The sequence below is a fragment of the Jaculus jaculus genome, chromosome 5 (assembly GCF_020740685.1).
Source record: "Jaculus jaculus isolate mJacJac1 chromosome 5, mJacJac1.mat.Y.cur, whole genome shotgun sequence".
In the NCBI taxonomy this organism is placed as follows: domain Eukaryota; kingdom Metazoa; phylum Chordata; class Mammalia; order Rodentia; family Dipodidae; genus Jaculus; species Jaculus jaculus.
In genome coordinates, this window is record NC_059106.1 from 125,838,734 (window position 1) to 125,854,719 (window position 15,986).

The following is a 15,986-nucleotide window of genomic DNA, read 5'->3' on the forward strand; positions in this document are numbered from 1 at the left end:
CTGCTGAGACCAGAGGTCAACATCAGGGGTCTTTCTCAGTGATTCTCCACATCATCATCATCATCATCATCATTATTATTATTATTATTATCATTATTTTGGTTGGGTCTCACTCTAGTCCAGGCTGACCTGGAATTCACTTCGTATTCTCAGGGTGGGCTTGAACTCACGATGATCCTCCTACCTCTGCCTCCCAAGTGCTGAGATTAAAGGTGTGTGCCACCACACCTGGCTGCACCATTTCTTTTTTTCTTATCTCTTGCCCAGTTCCAAAGAACTGGTTTTTTTTTCTTTTTCTCTTTTTCCTCAATTTTTATTAACATTTTCCATGATTATAAAAAAAATCCCATGGTAATACCCTCCCTCCCCCCACTTTCCCCTTTGAAATTCTATTCTCCATCAAATCCCCTCCCTATCTCAAACAATCTCTCTTTTATTTTGATGTCATGATCTTTTCCTCCTCTTATGATGGTCTTGTATAGGTAGTGTCAGGCACTGTGAGGTCATGGATATCCAGGCCACTTTATGTCTGGAGAGAGCACATTGTAAGGAGTCCTACTCTTCCTTTGGCTTTTACATTCTTTCCGCCACCTCTTCCACATTAGACCCTGAGCCTTGGAAGGTGTGATCAAGATGTTACTCAGTACTCCAGCCACCTCTTTCCAGCACTATGATACCTTCTGAGTCATCCCAAGGTCACTGCCATCTGAAAAGAGAAGATTCTCTACCCAAAGTGAGAGTAGCATTAATATAAGGGTATGGATATTAAGAGAAGTGCTTACTGGGCAGTTTATACCATACTTTTTGAAAAGGGGCATTTTGCTGGGCCTTGAACTCACTGATTTTTCAGCTAGACCTACTAGGCAACAAGCCCAGAGAGCCCCTGTCTGCCTCCCCAGCCCTGGAACTACAGGTGCGCGCTGCCACACTGGTATTTCATGTGGGTCCTAAGGGACTGAACCCATGCCCTCGGGCTTGCATGGCCTGCCCTGAGCAACCTCCTTAGGCCAAGCTCTTATTTTCTTTCTTTCCTTCTTCCTTCCTCCCTACTTTCCTTCCTTCCTTTCTTTTTTTCTTTTCTTTTTCCTCTCTTTCTTTCTTGATAGGAGCTAGCTATATAGGTCTGGCTGGTCTTGAATTTGTGATTCTCCTGCCTCAGTCTCCTTAATGCTGGATAATAGACATGCATAACTGTGCCTAGTTTATAACGTTTTGTAAAAAAAAAAGAGTTTATATCAGCCAGACATGGGGGTGCACATTTTTAATCCCAGAACCCAAGAGGCTGAGGCAGGAGGATTGCTGTAAGTTTGAAGCCAGCTTGGAACTACAGAATGAGTTGCAGGTAAGTCTGGGCTAGAGTGAGACCCTACATCAAAAACCACCACAACAAGACAAAAAATAACAAAAAATGCCGGGCATGGTGGCGCACACCTTTAATCCCAGCACTCAGAGGCAAAGGTAGGAGGATTGCTGTGAGTTCAAGGCCACCCCGAGACTACATAGTTAATTGCATGTCAGCTTGGGCCAGAATGAGACCCTACCTCAAAAAAAGTATATATCAGTGAGAAGGAGTCATGGTCTCATCTTCTTCAATGAGGTTCCTCCCACTATTTGTAAATTCACCAGGCCCTCTTTGCCATGACACCTGTATTGTAAGGGATATTCTCAGGGGTGTCTGTCACTTCCTCCTGCAAGGCCACGGAGGCCAGCTGAGGAACTGCTGCCCAGAATTCAGGGAATGTGTTTGGTTCTTTCTGTCAGAGAAGCATCTAGAAACTTGGCAGTGAAGTCTCTTTTTTTTTTTTAATTTTTTATTTTTTTATTTGAGAGCGACAGACAAGAGAGAGAAAGACAGATAGAGGGAGAGAGAGAGAATGGGCGCGCCAGGGCTTCCAGCCTCTGCAAACGAACTCCAGACGCGTGCGCCCCCTTGTGCATCTGGCTAACATGGGACCTGGGGAACCGAGCCTCGAACCGGGGTCCTTAGGCTTCACAGGCAAGCACTTAACCACTAAGCCATCTCTCCAGCCCGAACAGTCTCTTTTAACAAAACAAACAAACAAGACTTGCCTCACCTGTATCCTGCTACACACACACACACACACACACACACACACACACACACACACCACACAATTGGTTTTTAAAAGTATTTTTATTTATTTGCAAGCAGAGAGAGACATATATAGAGACAGAGAGAATGGGTGCATCTGGCCTCACATGGGTTCTGGGGACTCAAACTCAGGTCGTTAGGTTTTGTAGACAAGCACCTTAACCACTAAGCCATATCTCCAGCCCCACTGTTGTTTTGTGATTGTCATTTGTTGATTATTTATTACTCAGTTTTCTGTTTTCTTTTTTTCTTATTTATTTGAGAGACAGAGAAAGAGGCAGAGAGAGAGAGAGAAAGAAAGAATATGAGAATAGGTGCACGAGGGTCTCTAGCTGCTGCAAAGGAACTCCAGATGCATGTGCCACTTTGTGCATCTGGCTTACATGGGTCCTGGAGAATAGAATCTGGGTCCTTTGGCTTTGCAGGCAAGCACCTTAACTTCTGAGCCATCTCTCTAACCCTATTACTCAGTTTTCTATCACTGTGATGAAATATCTGAAATATACAAGCTATAAAATAAAAAGGGTTATTTTGGTTTACAATCAGTTGGCCCGGACTGCCTTGAAGACTGCGGTGAGGCACTGTGGCAGAAGCATGGGGCAAAGTCAAAATCCTCACCTCATGGGGGGGAAGTGGGATTGGAGTCCCACAATTCCCTTTGAGGGTACACCCAAGTGCTAAAACCTCCACCAGGCCTCACATCTTAAACTGCTCATCACTTTCTATACTTCCATGCCCTTGGGGGCACTTAAGATCCAAACTGTGACATTATGTAAAAACTATAGGGTTGGAAAGATGATCAATGGTTAAGGCTCTTGTCTACAAAGCCTAAGGACCTGGGCTCAGTTCCCCAGGACCCATGTAAAGCCAGATGCACAAGGTGGTGCATGCGTCTGGAGTTCATTTGCAGTGGCTGAAGGTCCTACCATGTCCATTCTCTCTATCTCTCTCTGCTTTGCAAATAAATAAATAAAAATAGTTTTTAAAAGAACTATAGGTCTACTATAGAACATGTGAAACCTATAGAAAGGACAAAACATAAATTATCCATGACCCCACTACTCAAATACAACACAGATTTTCATCCCGACATATTTTCTTCCATTATTTTTCCTATACATTATCTTTAATAGATATATTTTCAAAGGTTTTTTTTTTTTTTTTTTTTGAGGTAGGGTCTCACTCTAGCCTAGGCTGATCTGGAATTCACTATATAGTCTCAGTGTGGCCTCAAACTCATGACAATCCTCCTCCATTTTCAAAGTTTTAATGAAAAAAAATTATATTCAGAAACTTACAGAGTTATGCAACCACCACCACAATCCAGTTCTAGAACATTTTTATCACCTGAGAAGATTCTTACGTAGTCCATATGCTGTAGACTTTCTTTCTGAGCATTTCATAAAAGTAGAGTGATACAATACTGTCTTTGGGGCTGTAATGAGATTTCAGTGTGTGTGTGACGTGTGTCAGGGTGGGAATGCACAAGCCACGGCATACATGTAGAGGTCAGAGGACAACTTTTGGGTGTTGGCACTCACCTTCGACCTCATTTGAGGTGATGACTGACTCCTTGTTCATTGCTGAATCTGCCAGGCTAGCTGGCCTATGAGCTTCCAGGAAATTCTCCTGTGTCCACATCCCATCTTCCCATAGGTGTGCTGGAGTTCCAAGAAGTCGACCACACCTTCTGGCTCTTACAGAATACCTGAGATCCTAACTAAGGTACTCACCTTTGCGCAGCAAGCACTTTGTTCACTGAGCCATCTCTCTGGCTCTGCAGTGAGGTGCTTTTTTTTTTGTTTGTTTTTGTTTTTTGTTCTTTTTTTTGAGGTAGGGTCTCACTCTAGCTCAGGCTGACCTGGAATTCACTATGGAGTCTCAGGGTGTCCTTGAACTCTTAGTGATCCTCCTACCTCTGCCTCCCGAGTGCTGGGATTAAAGGCATGTGTCACCACACCTGGCTTTATGCAGTGAGTTTTGAGGTTTTTTTTCAGGGGGGGGCAGGAAAATCAGAGAGAGATCCTGTTTTGTTTTTGAGACAGGGTCTCATGCAGCCCAGGCTGGCCTTAAACTTTCTGTGTAGCCAAAGATGAGTGAACTTGAACTTCCGATCCTGCTGCCTCCGCCTCCTGAGTTCCTGCGTACTGGGGTTGTTATAGCAACCACACCTAGTTTATACTTGGGGACTCAATCTAGGGTCAGCCCATGTGAGCAAGCTGTCTACCAACTGGAGCTATGTCCCCTTGATTCTGAGGACATCCAGTGTCTTTTAATTCAAAGTACTCAAAATGCCACACTTTAGGGTAAATTTTTCTGAGCCCCAACAGACATTTAGGTCTTTTTGTTTGTTTGTTTGTTTGTTTTTTAGGTTTTTTTTTTTGAATTGGTTCTGGTTTTATTTGAAATTTTTAAAAACACAAGAAAGGAATATATTTTCAGGAATCAAACAAGACAGGAGAAGAGCCAGAGAGTAGCACCCCTGTCTGTTCCAGAAACTCATTTAGTGAGCTTTGTTAAGGACTGGAATGTGAAAGCTGAGGCACCAAGGACACATATAAAAATAAAAATAAAAATAAAATACTGAACGATTAGACAAAGTCCTCACTCGCCCAGATCTCCCTCTTCCCAGCTTTTGAGAAGGCCAGCAATTTCAGTGGGTTGGAGAGAGAATAGTATTTGGATCTTTTTTCTTGCACTGGTCCCCAGGAGATATTCTTGGTGTCCATTTTCTTAATAGCTCCTGAAGACAAGAAAGTTCATCCTGAAGACCAGCAACCGTAAGAGCAGAGCCACTCGTCTGGACCTCAGGCCTTCCTCTCAGGTAACAGCGTCTCCAGAGCCTGATCTGGGGTCCCAGATATCCAGGGAGCAGTAACCCTGCTGTCTAGGACACCAGGCATCTGGGTGGTGTTCTGGATCATAGCAAGGATTATGGAACTGCAATATCTGTTCATTGCTGTAGCGTAAATTCCAGTCCCAGACAGACAGCTGCAAGTTAATAGAGTTCCCAGCTGGAGTCTGGGAGTACCCTGGGGTGTAAACTTGTGTATAGGAATTGAACTGCCTACTCTTCTTCGCACGCTCCCAGGGGGTGTTCCTCAGAAAGGTAAGGGTGTCGGGAACTCTGACGCTGTCATGCAGAGCAAGAAGGAAAAACTCGGAGAATTCGAATTCAGCTGGAAACTGCTGAAGGAGCTGCCAGACACAGTCAAGGAAGAGGAGGAACACCGGAGCCTTGAGGAACCACAGAACGATCCCGGGACATCACTAAAACAGAGACATCACTGGCCTTCCGAAGACAAGATCTGACAAAGTCCAACCATCGCGTTCCTTCCAGAGCTGAAAGCCATTTATCATCGGCTACAGGGCAAAATGCCCTCAGCTTCAAGTGACCAAGCTGGATATCTGCAAGACTAGGCATCTCATCCACAGTGTCCACCAAAACAACTTCCGAATGGCCAGCCTGGAGCATCGACTCCATGGCTCTGATATCTTCCTTATTAGGGTCACTGGTTGTATAGAAGCTGCCACATGGCAGAAGGTCACTGCCCCCAGGGTGATGCCAGGACAAACGCGGTCCACGGCCCTGGTGGAAGTGGTCAAATACTCTCCTGACCACACTGTCCAGAACTCCATTCGGGACCCAGAAGTAGCAGGAAAGGCTGGTAGCTACGTCGAACCTCTCGTTGACGGTGCTCACCCTCCAGCCCGTGGCACCCTGCTGCTTCAGCTCAGTTTCCCAATCTTCTGAAGTCTCCAAGAGAGGAATGGGAGGTTTTCTGGAGCCAGAAGCCTGGCCAGCTGTGCTCAGGGTTACTGCTCTGTACTGTTGGGTTTGACTGCTCTGAGCTCGGGCTTGAACAATGGCCACAGTTACCTGAAAGGCCTGAGGCTCTAGCCCTCCAGCCTCAAAACCAACTTTGAGCAGCCGGAAGTCTCGGCCATAGATCACAATCTCCTCGGGGATGAATTTAAGCTGCGAACCTAGACGGAGGAGCTGAACTCGGGACAAGCCACTCACAGCCTCTAAGCGTCCAATGTTGATCAGGGCAAAATTGTATTCAGTGTTCAGGGTAGTGTCCTGATGCCGGTGCCATCCAGAAGGCTGGAAGGTGACCCTAAAGTTGGTGCAGATCAGTGTTCCAGGCAGTTCTGGGTCCTGACCTTTCCTGAGCCCTGGAGCCCACGCTAGGATCTGCTCCCCTGGGAGGTAGCCAGAGGTCAGGCAGCTGCCAAACTGACGAGTCCTTGGCTCTGGCATCCTGTTTGCCCTGGCAGACTTTGGTCCAGAGAGCCCCATCTCTGGTTCCTCCTTCTTGGGGGCGATGTTGAAACTCTGGCCCCGGCCCCCCACCACATTTCTCTGGCTCCATCCGGAAATGGAGCGGTTAAGGTGGAAAAACCTCAAAGATGCCCCTATTTTTTAGTTTTTTGAGGTAGGGTCTCACTCTAGCCCAGGCTGACCTGGAATTCACTACATAGTCTCAGGGTGGCCTCGGAACTCACAGTGATCCTCCCACCTCTGCTCTTGAGTACTGGGATTAAACATGCACCCACACACCCAGCTGCATTTGCATTTTTATAACATGTTGAGCATATATGTGTATAGCGATTTTCATATGAATTTATATTTAAATTTTGCCTATTTATAAGAGTCTCCTGTTCTGACTGAGCTAACTGGACTAATTTGCCTATTTTAAATTGGGTTGTCTGTCTTATTATGCTGAATTGTAAGAGCTCTTTATATATTCTGAGTGCCAGTTCCTTATTTACAAATATTTTCTATCAGTCTTTGTATTGCTTTTCACTTTCCTAATAGTACCATTTATTTATTTGTTTATTTATTTATTTATTTATTTTTGGTTTTTCAAGGTTGGGTCTTGCTCTGGCCCAGGCTGACCTGGGATCTACTATGTAGTCTCAGGGTGACCTCAAACTCACAGCAATCCTCCTACCTCTACCTCTCAAATCTCTGGGATTAAAGGCATGCACCACCATGCTTGGCTACTCCTAATAGTATATATATATATATTTTTAAAAATATTTACTAGGCTGGAGAGATGGCTTAGGATTAAGCACTTGCCTGTGAAGCCAAAGGACCCTGGTTTGAGGCTTGATTCCCCCAGGACCCACATAAGGCAGATGCACAAGGTGGCACATGCATCTGGAGTTCATTTGCAGTGGCTGGAGGCCTTGGCATGCCCATTCTCGCTTTCTCTATCTGCCTCTTTCTCCCTGTCTGTTGCATCAAAAAAAGAGTTTACTTATTTGCAAGGAGAGAATAAGAATGGGCACGCCAGAGCCTCCTGTCATTGCAAATGAACTCCAGATGCATGTGCCACTTTGTGCATCTGGCTTTACATGGGTACTGGGAATTGAACACATGACATTAGGCTTTGAAGCAAGTGCCTTTAACCACTGAATAATCTCTAATAGTATCTTTTGAAGCACAAAATTTTGTTTTTTCTTTTGAAGTTGAGTTAACTTTTTATTTAGCTAATTGGACTTTTGGTTTCTAAGAACTCAGCCTAACCTAAGGTTACTTTTTCTGTTGTAGACTGGGTCTCACTCAGAATTCCTGAATGGCCTGGAACTCCCTATGTAGACCAGGCTCACCTCAAACTCATAGAGATCACGTGCCTCTGCCTCCTGAGTACTGGGGTTACAGACATGAGCAACCATGTCTGACAATAAAACTTATTTTTAATTTATTTATCTGGGCTGGAGAGTTGGCCAGCAGTTAAGTGCTTGCCTGTGAAGCCTAATGACCCTGGTTCAAGGCTCGATTGCCCAGTACCCACATAAGCCAGATGCACAAGGTGGCGCATGTATCTGGAGTTCGTTTGCAATGGCTAGAGGCCCTGGTGTGCCCATTCTCTCTCTCTCTCTTTGTCGCTCTCAAATAAATAAAAAAATAAAATATTTAAAATTATTTATCTATTTGCATGCATGTGTATGTGGGGGGGGGGTACAGGGCCTCTTTGCCACTGAAACTGAATGCTCATCAGATTTTATGTGGAGGGGGTGGGGAATTGAACCCATGCCACCAGCAGGCTTTGCAAGCAAGCACCTTTAACTGCTGAGCCATCTCCCCAGTCCCAACAAAACTTTTATCCTATCCTTCTTTCTCATGTAAATGAAACTCTTACATATAGACTTAAGATCTATTCACATTAATTTGGGGTGGACTGGGGATGTAGTTCAGCTGGTAGAATGCTTGCCTACTGAGACCCAGGGCTACTTAAGCCAGGCGTGTTATTCCAGCACTTCAGAGGCAGGAAGAGCAGAAGTTCAAGGTCAGTGTGCAATATTGAGTCCATCAACATTCTGCCATGTAGCATCGAGGGGGACAAAAACAAAAAGACATCAAACTAGACTAGGGACTAGTTGGAAAGAAGGGGTTCAGTGAAAGCATGTAGGGTGGGGAGACAAAAGAAGATAAAAAGAGGATTATGGCCAAAATCCATTATGTACATAAATGAAATTTGTTAATAAAAGGTTGTTTTTCTGTGGGGAGGGGCTGGGTGTGGTGGCATATGCCTTTAATCTCAGTATTTGGGAGACAGAAATAGGAGGATTGCTGTGAATTTGAGGCCAGCTTGGAACCACAGAGTGAGTTTCAGGTCAGCCTGGGCTAGAGTGACACCCTACTTCAAAAAAAAAAAAAAAAAAATTAAAATAAAGAAGTTCAAGTTCATCCTTGGCTAGAATGTTCACGTGAATTTTGGTGTAAGCTGTGAGGAAAAGGTGAAATTGACTTCTAGCACAGTGATATAGAACTATGTCAGCAGTGTTTGCTGACAGCCATTCTTTACCCTGTGAAATTGCCTTAGCATCTTTGCTAAAAATCAACTCTAAATATAAGGCTTTGCTTCTGAAATCTTATTTCTGTTCCACTGAGATACAAACATACATTTACATAAGTACAGCATATCTTTATTATTATAGCTTTGTTTAAAAAACAAACTTTCAGGCTGTAGAGATAGCTGAGCAGTTAAGGCGCTCACCTGTGAAGCCTAAGAACTCATGTTCAAATCTCTAGGTCCCATGTTGCCAGACACACAGTGATGCAAGCGTGCAATGTCGCACATGTACACAAGGGGGAGCATGCATCTGGAGTTCTTTCACAGCAGGCGGAAGGTCCTGGCATGCCCATTCTATCCATCACTCTCACACTCTCTCTCTCTCTCTGCCTTTCTGTCTCAAAAAAAAAAAAAAAAAAAAAAAAAAACTTTGGGCTGGAGAGATGGCTTAGCGGTCATTTTGCTTGCCTGTAAAGTCAAAAGACCCAGGTTTGATTCCCCAGGTCCTGTGTAAGCCAGATGCACAAAGTGGTGCATGTGTCTGTAGTTTGTTTACAGTGGCTGGAGGCCCTGCATGCCCATTCTCTCTCTCTCTCTCTCTCTCTCTCTCTCTCTCTCTCTCTCTCTCTGCCTCTTTCTCTCTCTTTCAAATAAATAAATAAAAGCAAAATATTTTTAAAAATACATTTTTAAAACACAAACTTTGAAATCAGGAAGCATGAATCCTGAAAAATTTTGTATCATTCAAAATTATTTTGGGGGCTGGAGAGATGGCTTAGCAGTTCAGGCACTTGCCTGCAAACCCAAAGGTTCCATGTTCAATTCCCCAAGACTCACATAAGCCATATGCACAAGGTAGAGCATGTATCTGGAGTTTCTTTGCAACAGCTAGAGACCCTGGTACACTCATATTCATTCTCTCTCTCTCTCTCTCTCTCTCTCTCTCTGTCAAATAAATAAAAATAAAAAATATTTTAATAATTATTTTGGTTCTTCTGGAATTTTTTGCATTTCCCTACATGCTTTACAATTAGCTTGCCAAGTGCAAAAAGGTGGCTTTTGGAATTTGGGGGGGAAATTATTTGTGTGTATAGTCCACTTTCAGGAGAATTGCTGTCCTAACAACACTGTCTCTTTCAATCTACCAACATGAAATGTCTCTCCATTTATTTTAATCTTTATCTTCTCTCAAGAATGTTTTGTAGGTTTTGGTGTGCAGGCCTTTTTTGTAAAAATTCTTGAGGGCTGGAGTGATGGATGGCTCAGTAGTTAAGGCATTTGCCTGTAAAGCATAAGGACCCAGGTTAAATTCCCCAGTACACACATAAGCCAAATGCACAAGGTGGCACATGCATCTGGTGTGCCCATTCTCTCTCTCTCAAATAAATAAATAAAATATTTTTAAAATTATTCTTGAATAAGTTGATTGCCATTGTGAGTAGAACTGCTTTGATATTTCGTAGTCATCTTCCTTATTGTTTTTTTTTTTCTTTTTTTTTTTTTTTCTTCGAGATAAGGTCTCACTCTAGCCCAGGCTGACCTGGAATTCACTATGGAGTCTCAGGGTGGCCTCGAACTCACGGCAATCCTCCTACCTCTGCCTCCCGAGTGCTGGGATTAAAGGCGTGCGCCACCACGCCCGGCGTTTTTTTTTTTTTAATACTGATCTATAATTTGTGACCTTGCTAATCCTGTTCATTGCCTCTTCTAGCTTCAGTGTGTGTATGTGCGTGTGGGTGCATGTGTGTGTGTTTTTTCCTTAGGATTTTCTATATTCATGATCATTCTGCCTTTTTCAAATCCTTTCTTTCCATTTGGATGGCTTTCATTTATTTTTTTCTTTTGCCTGTTATTATTATTATTATTTGTCTACTTGTGCTGGCCAGTAGCTCCATTACAATGCTGAACTGAAGTTGGGAGAGCCAGTCAATGCCCTTTCTTTGTCACCAGTCTTAGAGAGAAAGCGCTCAGGCTCAATCTTGTGTTATGAAAATGGTCTTCAGTAAACACAGTTAGATAGAGGAGGTTTCTTTCTATTCCTAACTTGTTGAGAGCTTTTATCATTTCTCAAAAGCATTTTTCTGTGTCTACTCAAATGACCATGTGGCCTTTATTTGTTTGGTCATGTTTTCTATTGATATGGATGTAAACTGGTTTTCTCGCATTTTCCTGCGACAAATCCCAATTAGTCATGCTATATAATTCTTTCTCATGTCCTTGGATTCATTTTGTTTGTGCTTTGTCAAGGATTTCTGAATGCATATTTATAAGAAATATTGTTTTGTGCTTTTCTTATGATACCTTGTCTGATTTGATATCAGGGAAATACTGGCTTCCTATCATGAGTTAGCAAATATTCCTCTGTTTTCTGGACAAGCGTATGAAGGACTTGTCTTATCTCTTCTTTAAATGTTCAATAGAATTTACCAATGAAGTCATCTGGGCCTAGGCTTTTGTTGTTATTTTGAGGCAGTGTTTCTCTCTAGCACGGTCTGAACAGGAACTCACTCTGTAGCCCCAGTTGGCCTTGAATTCACATCAGTGCTTTTACTTCAACTTCCTGAATGCTGGACCTAGGCCCTTTTATGGGAAGTTTAAAAGCAATTAATATTGCGTGCGTGCGTGCATGCATGTGTGTGTGTGTGGCAAGTGACAAGTCTGTTGAGATAATCCTTTCCTGTGTAGGCTTTGATAATTTGTGGATCTTGAAACCTGAGTTGTCTAATTCGTTGGCATAAAGTTTTACTCTTTTCCCGGGGGTCTCCCCTTACCTTTTGGTAGGGGGCAGTGGTCCTCTGACACCCACGTCTTGGCCATGTAACCTCTTTTGCTCTTGGTAAGCCCAGTTCAGGCTGATCAGCGCTGCTGGTCCTCTCCGAGAACAACTGTTGGTTTTGCTGGCCACCAGTTTTGTCTTCCTATTTCTGTCTCATTTCCACTTCAGCATTCATTGTTTTTGCTTGTGTATGCATGTGGTATCCTTGTACGCGCACATATGTGGGCCCACGTGTGTGGAGGCACTTATGCACACGTGTCTTTGTGGAGGCCAGAGGTGTCTTCCTCAGTCGCTCTCTACCTTATCCTTTGAGACAGAGTCTCTCTCTGAACCTGGAGCTCACCAGTGCAGTTACACTAGCCAGCCAGTGAGCCCCAGGGACTCCTTGCCTCTCCCTCCCTAGCACTGGAATGACAGGAGTACGTCACCATGCCAGGTAATTTACGTGGGCACTGAGGATCCAACTCAGGTTCTCATGCTTGTGCAGAAAGCATTTTACCGCCCACGGAGCCCCCTTCCAGCCCCTCAATATTCATTTGATGTATATATTTTCAAATGTAGTTTGATATACACATAGCTTTATAACCTGTTTTTCCCTCCTTTAAAATCACTATAAATCTTTACACATTAAGTATTATTTAAGACCTGGTTTTAGTGGGTACTTACTGTTATAGTCCATTTCCTTAGCAAACATTTGAGTTCTTTCCTGGTTTCTCATTTTTTTTTTTTTTTTTTTTTTTTTGGTGGGTGGGGGTAAGGTCTTGCTCTAGCCCAGGCTGACCTGGAATTCATTATGTAGTCTCAGAGTGGCCTCAAACTCATGACGATCCTCCTACCTCTGCCTCTTGAGTTCTGGGATTAAAGGTGTGGACCACCATGCCTGGATAGTTTTTCATTTTCAAAAACAATGTCCCTAGATAGATATCTTCCTCCTTGACTCAAAACAGAAATAGATTTGGGAGCTCAGAGAACAAAAAAAAACTTCTCTCCAGAGGGGCTTTACAGTTTATGCTCTTACTGACTGGGCTGAGAATGCTTATTTTGTGGTTGTTATTGTTGTTGTTGTTTCGAGGTCGGGTCTCACTCTAGCCCAGGCCGATCTGGAACTCACTCTGTACTCTCAGGCTGACCTCGAACTCACAGTGATCCTCCTACTTCTGCCTCCCCAGTGCTGGGATTAAAGGTGTGGGCCACCATGCCTGGCTGAGAGGGCTTATTTAACTTTATGATGGATGCTTGAAATGCAACTCCTGGCCCAGGATTCCAGGAAACAGTAATAGAGGGGTCCCTGGGGGCCGTGGTGAGGTGAGCCAGAGGACAGACTATCACAAGGCCTCTGGTCAGGGTGGAGTAGGGGGAAGGGAGCACAGAGCCTCTTCCAGGTGGTCCTGGGATCCTGGAAACCAGGCTAGTCAGCCATGTGCTTTACTTGCTGAGGGAGATAGTTACCTGCCTTGGACCCTGATTGTGGCACCTGGAGGCTGAATACTAGGACCCTAGGATTCATGTGGCGCCCTCAGAGTCAAGGGGACTTGTGCCCACATTCCATTTAGAACACTCTTGTTGAGTACCCTGCCTGTGAACCCAGAATGATCTTTCCAATGCCCAGAAAGGGTGGTTCACCCTGTACTCAAAACCTTCCCATGTTTGCCAAGAATGCAGTTCAAGCTCCCTGGCATGCTCCTCTATGACCCGCAAGAGCCTGGCCCCCACTTACCCTGCCTTTCTGGATTTGGGTTGGGGTGACTGCTCAGTGGATGAAGCACTTGTCATGCAGCCACGAGCCCCCAAGTCCAGATCTCCAGAACCACATAAAGCCAGATGAGATGCACAAAATGGAGTTATTTGCCGTGGTTAGAGGCCCAGGCATGTTCATTCTCTCTCTCTTTCTCTCTCTCTCTCTGCTTGCAAATAAATAAATAAAACCTCAAGAAAAAAAATAAAAAGGAGACCCTAACTCAAACAAGGTAGAAAGTAAATACCGAAGTTGTCTTCTGACGTCCACATGTGCACCATGGCACACATGTGTGTGCAGTCATACACATGAACACACACGCAACCATCATACACACATATACATATAATTACATACAAATAAATGAATAAATAAATAAAACTTTCCACATTCATCCTTCTTCCTTTCCTCCATTTATTCAACAAGTGAGTAATTCTGAAAACAAAGGGGATAGAGATTCCTGTCCGGGTACTGTCCTAAGCTCCAGAAATGCAGCCATGGCGGGAACAGATATCCCCCCTTTCCTGGTGTGTGTGCAGCTCCGACCTGCCCAGCTGAACTGCTCCCCTGCGCACCTTGGGCTGGGGCCAAGCCAGACTCTTGTAGAATGAGAGAGGCCTGATGCACTTCTCTCTCACAGTTTTGCCTTACTGGCTGTGGCATGCAGCCCACTCAACACAGTAAAGCCCTTCACAGCCTCCTTCTTGAGGAGGCACACCCCAGATCCCCTGGCCATGAGCAGGCCCTTTGCACAGAGGAGGACATCAGTCTATGCTTATGGAATTTGGCTGTGCTGGTCACTCCATCATAGCCAGCTATCCAATAATGTTATGGACTTCCTGGTGATGGGCTGCATCTTCACTTCCCTTCCATCCCCTCTGTCCCTCCCTCCTCCTTTCCTTCTCCCCCATTCCTCCTCTCTCATCTCTCCTTCAGGGCTCAGCAAGATAATGCAGATAGAAGTATCACAGTGAGGTGCACGCTGAAAGCCAGCTGTGTGCCCTGGACAGGCTGTGAGCTCCTCTATAAGACAAAGGACTTACTGTACACCACATTCCTCTGAAATCAGTGTCCCAAATGGTCCCCACCTGTGTTTTAAGTGCAGGTTCCTGGAAGCTCCCAGAGGCTGAGTCAGGGACCCGTGCCAGGCCCTGGGCTCTGCATTTTCACAGGGTCCCCTTCCTGCTCAGGAAGTCCTGGAATGGTGATTTCTGAGGACCCCACAGCCCTAAGCTTCCCTTAGCTCTTGAATCTTAATTCGCTCATCTCAGAAAGATATCCCATGGAAGCTGTCATTCATGGCACATCTTCAGACTCCTTGATTCTAACCATGCCTAGGTAATTCTGCAGATTTTCTTCTAGTGGTGGGCTGAAATGGTCTGCCTGCCCCTTGAGAGAACCTGGTGGCAGGCTGGGCAAGCAATCTGTGTGTCCTTCAACGGGCTTCCCAGGACAGCAAAGCTGTGGAAGGAGCCCTGAGCAGCACACGCATTTCTCTGCGGGTTGGTGGCTGTGCACTGCATTGTTCTTCCGTGTCCCATAGGGCCTGCCGGTGCAGATGGAAGTCCTGGTCAGAAGTGTCCCCTCTGCCTGTGGGTATCCTGTACATGGGTGGAGAAAGAACCAACTAGACTGGCAGAGGCTGGGGCGGGTGTTCTCCAAGGGAGGCTCCACTCAGAGGCCAAAGGCAGAGCTGCTACCACTCTGCACCACGGTTTCTTTCCCGGCACAATGCAGAGGATGCCCGGCTGGCTTGCCCCGTGTTGGTGTGGGGGGCAGGACCACCACACCCTCCTGTCTGAGTCCAGCCACCCACCTGGGTGCTGCACCCTGAGGGAGGAGAGGTGAGGATAGCTGGTGTGTCACTCTGGCGGAGCGGACAAAAGCAGTGCAGAGCCCTGTTCTGTGTTCTTCGATTTTATATACAGGGAAACTGAGGCAGCCACACACTAGCTAGAACAAAGGCTCCAAATAGCTCTCCAGCCTGTGAACCCAGCAGCTCTCCCTGGACCCAGCCTGCTTCCCCAGCTGACACAGAATTAATGTTGGCCATTTGACAGTCTGACTGCTGTCAGTCTGTCCTGCTCATCTACCCATCCTGAGTGGGAACCAGGACTCTGCGAGGCAGCCGAGCAATGTAAGCGCAAGCAAAGAGGCCTTTACAAGGCTTTGCACAAAACACAGCCATTTGGGACTTTCAGATTTTTTTGCAAATCCTGAACTTATAATTGCTTAATTTTCTGCATTCATTCATTTTATTTAGACCAGCCTGGGGCTGTCCAGCCTGGCATATTAGAGAACTGCTTACCTTTTAAATAATAATACTTAATGTTTATATAGTGTGTTTCATGTTCAAAGTACTCTGCAAAGTTCACTAATTAATCAGAATGCTAACTACGGCCCTGGGCAGGCTTGACCACGTTCTCAGGCTCCTAATTGTGAGAGATGAATTCCTTCCTGCTGCCTGACCCCTCACTCCAGCTCTGGACCCCATTTCTATCCACAACCCAGGCTCTGGGCAAGATGTCCCAGCTTCCTCCTGCTTATTGGGTGCGT

The 15,986-nt window shown here is 45.1% G+C and overlaps 1 protein-coding gene across 1 annotated transcript in view; it reads right to left on the reverse strand.

The window, feature by feature from the left end:
• Positions 1-4,933: 4,933 nt before the first annotated feature.
• LOC123460701 (myotubularin-related protein 11-like) overlaps positions 4,934-15,986 on the reverse strand; it is a 109,592-nt gene continuing 98,539 nt past the window's right edge. Inside the window, 2 exon segments of the mRNA XM_045149174.1 lie at positions 4,934-5,351; positions 5,353-6,479. Of these exon segments, the coding sequence (XP_045005109.1) occupies positions 4,934-5,351; positions 5,353-6,479 (1,545 nt within the window).